The 9,879-nt window shown below is 47.5% G+C and overlaps 1 protein-coding gene across 1 annotated transcript; it reads right to left on the bottom strand.

Moving 5' to 3' along the window:
• Positions 1–5,850: 5,850 nt before the first annotated feature.
• On the bottom strand, positions 5,851–7,874 carry LOC307095467 (erythroid transcription factor-like; the record flags this gene model as incomplete). Its single annotated transcript, XM_079764652.1, has 4 exons — positions 5,851–6,219; positions 6,696–6,821; positions 7,320–7,426; positions 7,532–7,874. 4 exons carry the CDS (start codon positions 7,872–7,874, stop codon positions 5,851–5,853), a joined length of 945 nt encoding a protein of 314 aa, XP_079620778.1.
• Between the last annotated feature and the right edge of the window lie 2,005 nt (positions 7,875–9,879).

Below are 9,879 nucleotides of genomic sequence, written 5' to 3'. Positions count from 1 at the left end.
CCTGACAAGTCAAAGAAATCTGAATGGGGAACATATGCCATCATGTGAAGGTGCCTTGCTAATGCTGGAGGAAAACCTCAGTAAACAAGATATGAAAAACTTGTCAGTTAAATAGAGGTCCCATTACTGGTCTCATTGTGGTCTTATAAGCACACACTGGGAGTGTTCGCTAAATATTTCTGTGTTCATCTCCCTTATTTTATTTTATTTTTTAAATTTACCTTTATTGTTGAAAGGATTACAGATGTCTCCTTTTTTTATCTACCTTTATTTTCTGTGACATATAAATGGATAGGGCCCATATCTGACCAACAGCACCTATAGTTGTATTGTAATGGCTTTTTTTTTTCTTTTGTAAAAGCCAAAAATCTCTTTGAATTTCTTTCGGTTAGCGAAAACAGTTACTGTACTAATGTAGATCTTTTGCAAAAGTGAAGTGGAGTAATGTGAACTTAGAAAGTTGGGAATACCTGTATACAAATAATTATAATACAACAGACATTTGTATCACAACAATGCTTCTGGAAAGCAAACCCACCTTTTTCCAAGAGGCTGATTATAATGCATTTTCAATTTTGGGTGGTCTCTAATATGTATATCATAAAAATGATAATATTTATCGTCTAATGGTTGTTATTATTACTGTGTCCAGTATTTTTGCTGTAGCATCTTTGGTGTAGATATCATTTGCTGCAAACATTTTCTTCACATAAATTAGTTATAAGGCAATTTTACTATTAAAAAGAAAAAAAAACATCACAAATAAAAGAGGGACACTAAAAATGAATAACAAGTCCTGGCTGGTGTGGTGGAGTTGGTTGGGCATCATCCCATGAACCAACAGGTCACCGGTTCCATTCTCAGTGAGTGCACATGCCCGGGTTGTGGGTTTGATTCCCAGAAGGGGGTGTGCAGGAGGCAGCCGATCCATATTTCTCTTTCACATTGATGTTCCTCTCTCTCCTTCTCCCTTCATCTCTCTAAAATCAATTAAAAACATATACAAATAAATTTTAAAATAACACAATGAAAAAGAATTTTTTTCAAAATACTAAATAATTTAATACCTTTAAAATGTGTGTAGGTTCATTGCAATACGGCAAATAACTGATTTTATTTTGTGGATTGTACCTAAGCACTTGTCTTTTTTTCTATGGGAAATGTGGATTCAACTCTGAATCCTCAAAGAGGCCCCTTTGTGCCTCTCTTTCTCTTTTCAGTGTAGTGTATTTCAAAATAATAAACTAACTAATTCTTTTTAAATTTTTAAAAAAATTTTATCTTTATAGTTGAAAGTATTACAGATGTCCCCAATTTTTTAACAAGTAACTCTTGAGGTAAAAACCGTTGTCATTGGAAAGACATGCTAAATATTTTAAGACCACTGCCGTTCATTTTCTCCACTAATTCTTCAATGGAGAAATGAAATCCAACTGACAAAAACAAAAACAAACTGTCAATCAGTTGTTTTATTGGCTTGTTACATGCCAAGCATTATTATGCTAATCACTTTAATCATTTAATTCATGAAATGGCCCTGTGGGACAATTATTATCATTTCCATTTTTCATTAGGGGAATCTGTTGCTTAGAGACATAAAAATTGTATGAGGTCATACAACCAGTAAACAAAATAACCAGGATTAAAACTTAGGTGTTTCTGATTCCAAAAGCCTATGCGTTAAACCTATACCAGAGTTCTCAAAGTCAGTACCATGTGGAACCATGTTAAAAAGATACAAATTATCAGACCCAAATCCAAGCCTACTAAACTAGAAATTCTGGAGATGAGGTCCAGAAATCTTTTTTTGAAAAGGCCATCAAGCAGATTCCAATGCATGCTAAGGTTTGAGAACCAATACTTTCAACTACTATTTGTATACATAGATTATGCCAGGAGTCCTCAAACTATGGCCCGCGGGCCACATGTGGGTGTTTTTGCCATTTTATATTTTTACTTCAAAATAAGATATGTGCAGTGTGCATAGGAATTTGTTCATAGTATTTTTTAAACTATAGTCCGACCCTTCAACGGTCTGAGGGACAGTGAACTGGCCCCCTGTTTAAAAAGTTTGAAGACCCCTGGATTATGCTAATTACATAAAATTAACATAAAATCTAAATTTTGAAATAGGTATATTTTAAATAGATTATTGCAGTATAATCCTATATAATAAAAGAATAATATGCAAATCAACCGAATGGCAGAACGACCAGTCGCTATGACACACACTGACCACCAGGGTGCAGATGCTTAATGCAGGAGCTGCCCCCTGGTGGTCAGTGTGCTCCCACAGGGGTAGCACTGCTCAGCCAGAAGCGGGGCTCATGGCTGATGAGCGGAATGGTGGTGGCAGGAGCCTCTCCCATCTCCACGGCAATTGGACATCCCCTGAGGGCTCCCGAACTGTGAGAGGGTGCGGGCTGGGCTGAGGGACTCCTCCCAACTCGAGTGCATGAATTTCGTGCACCAGGCCTCTAGTTGTAATATAATTAACTGAACATATTTAAAGTTTATAATTTGAAAAGTTTTGACATGTGGATATACTCATGAAAGTACTATAGCAATCAAGGTAGTAAACTTATCTACCATATCACTCCAAAAGTCTCCTTATGCTTTTTTTTCTGGTCTTTTTTTAAATTTCTTTATTGATTAAGGTATTACATATGTGTCCTTATCCCCCCATTACCCCCCCATAGCCCCCCCCCCAATCATGTCCTCACCCCCCTGTTGTCTGTGTCCATTGGTTAGGCTTATATGCATGCATACAAGCTCTCACTTTCACCCATGCCCAACCTCTCTCTCCGCAAGCAACAATTCATTTGCTTTCCATCATTACAGATTAGTTCGCATTTTCTAGAATATTATACAAATGTAGTAATGTAATACATATTATTTTTGCTTGATTGCTTTCTGTCAACATACTTTAGATTTATACAGTTTGTATCAAAATTTCATTTCTTTTGTTGCAGAGTAGTATTTTATAAATTAACATTCCATAATCTGTTCATCTATTCACCTGTTAATGAACATTTTGGTTGTTTCCAGTTTTTGGCTATTACAGGAAAAACTGCCATGAACGTTTATGTGTAAATCTATGTATGCAAGTGTGCTTCCTTTTTTCTTGGCTGGATCATATGGTAGGTGTATGTATAACTTTTCAAGAAACCACGAAAGTGTTTTCCAAAATGGTAGTACTATTTTGCATTCCTGCCAGCAATTATGAAAATTCCAGTTGTTCTACACTCTTACCAACATTCAATATGACTAGTTTGGTGTTTTGCTTTTCAATTTAACCATTCTAATGTGTCTATCAGTACCTCATTATTCCCTAATGGGTAATAATAATAATAACCTTTTAATTTGCTTATTTGTCATCCATATACACCAAGTGGCCAGATTATTATGATCTCTGAACGCATAATAATCTGGTCACTCAGTGTACTTCTCTTGAGTACCTCATTGATTTGATATCAAAGATACTATAAGTCGTGCACCTGATCAGTTTTCCTCTTTGCACTGGCTGATAGAAAGCTCAGAGCAAATAGGTGGTTGATCTCCAGCAAAAGTCTAGAATACTTTTGCTACCCATTTGAGATACAAATACACTGAGTGGCCAGATTATTATGCGTTCAGAGATCATCATAATCTGGCCACTCAGTGTATTTCTTTTGGTGAAGAGTTAATTTAAAACTTTACTCACTTTTATAAAACTTTGGATTTGAAATAATTTTAGACTTACAGAAAAGTTGTAAAGATCATACAGGGAGTTCTTAATGATCATAACATTAGGTTATACCTAACACATTCATCAAAACTAAAAATTTAACATTGGTACGATACTATTTTTTAAATGATTTCAGAGAGGAAGGGAGAGGGATAGAAACATCAATGACGAGAGAATTTCTGCAGACAGAGTCAGGTAGGTGGTTTCTGAACTAGATTTTAAGGTGAGTGAAGTGGTTCTAAAATGCTACCTGGACGGCAGGCTGCAGTGCAGTGTGAGGACAGAGGTGTCAAACCCAAGGTCAAGGCAGGATACCTGTAGAGAGATGGAGTCCCATGAAGAAGGTCAGGCCAGGCATTTCTATAATATAAGGAGTGGGTGGGGGTGGGGCAGGTGCTTCCTTACAGGGGGATTCAGAGGTTTCTACCCAGGGCAGGCAGATGTGCCTATGCTGTGGTGGCAGGACAGGGGTGCCTCCTGTATAAGGTGAGGACCAGTGATCCTGTTCAGGGTCAGGATGGGTTTCCTGTTGATTAGAGAAAGGATGCCCTTAGAGCTCCTACATCACAGAGGTTCCTGAACCAGGCTAGGGCTGCCGTTCTTACAGGGGTTGAGGATCCGGGGCTCCTGAACACGGCGGGTCCAGGGGCCTTTCCAGCACAGGTTCCGAAAGAGGTTTCTGTTCAAGACGAGGACAGGGACTCCCACAGGATGAGGAGGCTGGGGTTCTTTGGAGTGGCCAGGGAAGTTTTGGATAATCCCTGTAATGAGCAGGGACTACTGTGATTCTGCAGTGGGCCAGTGTGCTGACTAGCTGAAGGGATGCTGTTCTGTTGATGCTCAACCACTGAGCAACACTGGCCGGACTAGAGTGTTTTTTCAGGTGTTCACGAACGAAAGCAGCTGAGCCTTCCAGGTGTGGTGGAGCACAGTGAGCACTCAGGAAACGGTGCTGCTTGGGGTTAGGAGCCTCTGGGCGGTGTGGAGGCTAAGCCCCGGAGCCTGGCTCAGCCCTGTGCCACCAGCTGTGTGGCCCTGGGAGAGCCACTTAACCTGTCTGGGTTAGGATGTCACCTGACTCCGTGCATGTCCGATGTGAGGGTGTGTTCCATGGAAGAACAGATTCCACTTTAGGGGGAGCAGTTCACCCAGGTGGGTAGGTGTGTTGGGGAGGGAGTTGGCACTGTGGGGAGCTCCCCAACTGTGGGGTCTAAATATCCCCCCTAGAGATTATTTTGTCTCCTAATCTCCCCCCTCCTCCTCTACCATTTCCCACAGGGCTGCAGGCCGAGCTGGGCTGAGAGAGATAAGAGATGAGGGACAGGAGGGCCCATGGACAACCCCAGGGTCTCAGACTGGCCTTTTGCCCTTCTTGCTGGCTGCCATTCTAGCCCCACTCTTCCCTCCCATTCCTGTCCTGAACATGTCTTCTGTCCCTTGGAGGTGGGTCCCTAACTTACAGACTGAAACTATATATGTTGATGCCTCCACAAACACGTGTACAGAGCTACTCACGCTGTCAGCCACTCAGAGGCACTGTGACAGGGCACATGACATGGGATACGCTCACGTACACATGCTGTCGCACAAGCACTGCACTTACCAGACCCACAAAGACCCCCTGACACGCAATACCTCAGGTCACACTGCTAGGTCTCCACATACCGTCTACACAGTCCCTGTTCAGCATTCCAGAAATGTTTGTTTATCCAATGCTGAGCCTGGTACACATGCTGTGCCTGGTACACCGTCTCAGAACCACCCTGCGTGGTACACAATCACATGAGCACAACCTCACATGTTGCCTCAGCACACCCCGTTACACACATACCCCCACGTCCTCTCACACAGTCACTTGTGCCCCGTTCCTCACAGTCGTCTGGTGTCAGGCACACCATCTCTCACATCCTCACCCCCATGGTCACCACCTCACAGAGCAATCAGCCACCACACACTGTCTCTTCCCATGACATGTGCATGTACACTTTTGGTGCTTTATTTCACAAGTCATTGATGGTCCAGACCAAGGGGCATCGGGGGCTCAGAGGGTTGGGTTGTAGAGGGACTGCTGGCTCCATGTGGAGAGGGACCCCACCCCTGCTCTGAGGCCATGCTCTGTGTCCTCATGAGCTGAGTGGCGCCACCACAGTGCTGCTGGTGGTGGGAGGCATGGGGCCTGTGGGGAAGGAGCCTGTGGGTGAACCCAACAGGGGCCCAGGGGAAGGCATGAGGGGGCTGACAGGCCCTGACAGCACCTCGGGGCCCAGGCCTTGGTAGAGATGGGCAGTGCCAGGTGGGCCCAATGCCAAGCCTGAGGCCACTTCCCCAAAATTCCCACCATCGCTGCCCCCAGCCACCACCATGAAGTCACCAGCTGGTGCATCAGCTGGTCCTGTGCCTCCCAGACTCGACGCTGGCTTCTTTTTTTTCTGTGATGCCTTGCGCTTTCTAGTCTTTACAACATCATTCCACATGGTCACTGGTCGGTTCACCTGACAAAAGGGAGGCCATGAGTGGTCCCCAACCTCAGACTTTTGCTTCTGTGTCAACACCCTTTCCACCCCACTCCTTAAGAGTAGGGAACTGGCTCAGGACTAGGGGAGCAGGCCCCAGCTGTGGCACAGATAATACCCTAAGGAATCATGAGCTTGTGAGGCCCTAAGCTGGGGAAAGGCTGGCGGAGCCTCTAGCTATAGGACTAGCTGATGGCTGGAGGGGAGGAGGAAGGAGATGAGAAATGGAGGAGAGGGAAGGGAGCAGGAGGGGAAAGAAGGCAAGGAGGAGATGGAGGTGCAGAGAAGAGAGGGAGGAGGGGGAAGGAGGAGGGAGGAGAATAACAGGGAGAAGAGAGGAAGGGAATGAAGAAGAGAGGGAAGGGAGATGGGAAGAATACAGGAAAGGAAAAGGAGAAGGAAGGCAGGGTTAGAGGGATGGGGGAGCAGGGGTGGCTCCAAGAGGCAGAGCACACCTGGTGTCGCTTGTAATAGAGTCCGCAGGCATTGCATACAGGGTCTCCATTGGCATTCATCCGCCACACTGCCGTGGTGGTTGTCTGGCAGTTGGTGCACTGGGCACCTGCCCACTTGCTGACCTTCTGGGGGCAGCAAGAATGTGAGGGTCAATGCACTGGGGGTGGGTGGGTGGAGGACCCAGGAGGTGAGGGTCAGGGTGAAGGCAGGGCTTCCTGGACAAGGCGTAGACTGAGGGTTCTCTAAGGGGCGAGGCCATGGCCTCCTGTCCCGGGGCTTTCCAGATGGTGTGGGGGACTGCATCAGTGGTTCTCAACGTTGGCGGACATTGGACTCACTTGGGGAGTCGGAACCAATCCTGATGCCCAGGCAGCGCCCCAGACCAAGTAAATCAACACATCCAGGGAGGGCCCCACGGTGGTCCCAGTGTGCAGCCAAGTATGAAGACTGCTGGGCAGGGAGTGGACGGCGTGCCTGCTTGCAGCCTGAGGGTGGGCTGGGGGTAGACACTCCTGTACAGAGCTGGGTCCCTGAGTGGATGGGGCAGGGAGAGGGGATCTGGGTTCTCGTAGAGTGTGAGGACAGAGATCCTGCACAGAGTGGAAACAGGCCTGGGGTCTTACCGTGCGATTTTTGGGCGTGTTCTGCCTATTCATCACCTGACCATTGGGACTGCACAGGTACCACAGTGGAGTGGCTGTCACTCTGCAGTTCACACACTCCCTGGCGTCTGGAGAGGTGGACAGGGGGGAAGAGGGACCAGGCTCAGCCCAACTTTGCCTTGGACTCCCCCCACCACCACCTCAACCTCCCTGTCTCTTTTGGGGAACCTCACCACAGGTGGTCAGGGGCAGGGTTCCATGAAGATTGGGGGAGGAATAGGCCACTGGATTGGGGGGGCTTCTAGTGGGAGGAAAGAAGCTCCTAGGAAAGTCGGGGGCCCCGGAGGCACTGCTGGGGACAGGAGTGGAGGAAGGCACTGCAGGTCCCAGTGTCAGCAGGTCCGGACTCGGTTGCTGTGTCGTTAAGGTCTCCAGGAAGGTGCCTCTCACATAGGAATCTTCTGAGACCTGAGGCGGGGCGTCCTCCCAGGTGGGGCACACAGTGGAGGGAGGGTAGAGCCCAGTGTTGCCATAGGCCCAGCTGGTGTATGGTGAGCCCCCTGGGGTCCCCTCCATACAGCCAAGACATGGGTTCATCTGGAGACCTGTTGAGGGGGTGGGTATGGGAAGGAAGAAAGAAGGGGACAGAAGGTCTGACGCCATCCTGCTTTCAGGGTGCAGTGGTGCCCAACAGCCCCAGCATGGTGGCCAACCTTCCCCCCTTCCCATAGGTTGCCAGAACAGCTGCTGGCCCTGAGGGACTCCTGGATCTGAGCCCCACTGGTCACCCTGGCAGCTGCAGTCACCTGCAGCCATTTCCCAATGGGCTTTGAGCATAACTGTGTGGAGCCCCATGGGCCACTCAACAACTAGGGCCACCCCCACCTACTTACAACATTCATTCCCGATGTGGCAGGCTGGGTATGTACATTCCCAGGCCTGCACATACGTAGGGAACGTGGTCCACATAGCCTCGTGAAGGCTTCCGGCCATCTCCAAGATGGCCTCTTTGTGGGGTTCTACCCTAGCTAAGGGTTTCTATGGCAACCCCAATAGCATGGAACCCTGCCAGAAAAGCCACTGTAGCAGCTGCCTGCATGTGCCACGACTAGGGCCAGGGGTCAATCCTAAACTCAGGTGCATGCCCTTGACTGGGAATCAAACCCGAGACCCTTCAGTGCACAAGCCCATGCTCTAACCACTGATCACACCAGCCAGGGCCCATGAGAGGTTCCTATGGGCCAGGCCTGGAAGTTGTGTATGTCACTCTGCTCACTCCATTGATCAGAACTGTCACATGTCCACCTGTCATTGTAAGGGAGGCTGGGAAAGGGAGTGAGTCAGGAAGAAAGGGGGACAGGGTTGACGAGCCTACAGCAGTGTCTGCTTCAGGATTCTGTAGACTCCCCAGAGCTACGCTGTTTCATGTGGTAGCCACTAGCCACAGTCAGGACAGTGGCTCCTGTACAAGGTGAGGGCAAGGCTTCCAGAACAAGGCTGTCAGAGAGAGTCACATCAGGGCTCCTATACAGGGTCAGGAGAGTGTTTCCAGAGGCCAAGCTTTGGGGTTCCTATAAAAGATCAGGTCAGAGATTCCTGAAACCAGTCAATTTAAGGATTTCTGTTGGAAGTCAGGGAAAGGTTTTCTACAGAATCCGGTTATAGGCTCCAGCACTGTTATAGGCAAGGCTTCCTGAAGGTCAGGCCATGGAGCCAGGACAGGGTTAGGTCAGCAAGCCCTGTACAGTGTCTGGGCCGGGGTTCCTGTGCCAGGTGAGGCTGTAGGCGCCTGTATAGGATGAGGTCTGGACTTAAAGCAGGGGGTCAGGACAGGCGCCCCACCACAGGTTCAGGAAAGGATTTTCCATGTAAGTTCCAGACTGAGGTTCATGTTGAGAGTTGGATCACGGGTTCCTGTGGACTCTGTGGGGTGGGGTGTGAGGTAGGGATTGTGTGCAGAGTGATATCAGGGCTCATTGTCAACAATGAAACCTAGGTCCTGAACTCAATCAGGGTTCCTAAAGAGTTTGCAGATGGGGGTTTCTTTCTTTAAAATATATTTGTATTGATTTCAGAGAGGAAGGGGGAGGGAAAGAGAGATAGAAACATCAATGATGAGAGAGAATAATTGATCGGCTGCCTCCTGCATGCCCCACACTGGGGATAGAGCCCACAACCCCAGCATATGCCCTGACCAGGAATCAAACCGTGACTTCCTGGTTCGTAGATCGATCCTCAACCACTGAGCCATGCCAGCTGTGCAGTACTATACTGTTAACCAAACTTCTGACTTTATTCAGGTTTTCCTTGTTCTCCCACTAATAGCCTTTACTTTCACAGAATCCAATCCAAGATTCCTCATCATATTTAGTTGCCATCTTCTTAGTCTCCTTCAATCAGTAGCTGAGAGACTCTCTCCTATGCTGACTTTGAAGAATAACCTGGCCTAAGAAGAGGGCCCTGTGGTAAGCAATTGAGGGTGATACCTGGACAGCAGTATCAAGAAACCAAAGCCCCCAGTCCAACAGCTGTAAAGAACTGAATGGTATCAACCGCCATTGGTAGTGGGAAGTAGATTCTC

This window comes from Cnephaeus nilssonii (genome assembly GCF_951640355.1).
Source record: "Cnephaeus nilssonii genome assembly, chromosome: X".
In the NCBI taxonomy this organism is placed as follows: Eukaryota; Metazoa; Chordata; class Mammalia; order Chiroptera; family Vespertilionidae; genus Cnephaeus; species Cnephaeus nilssonii.
Note: the sequence above shows the minus strand (reverse complement) of the source record. Positions and strands in the feature narration are given on the sequence as shown.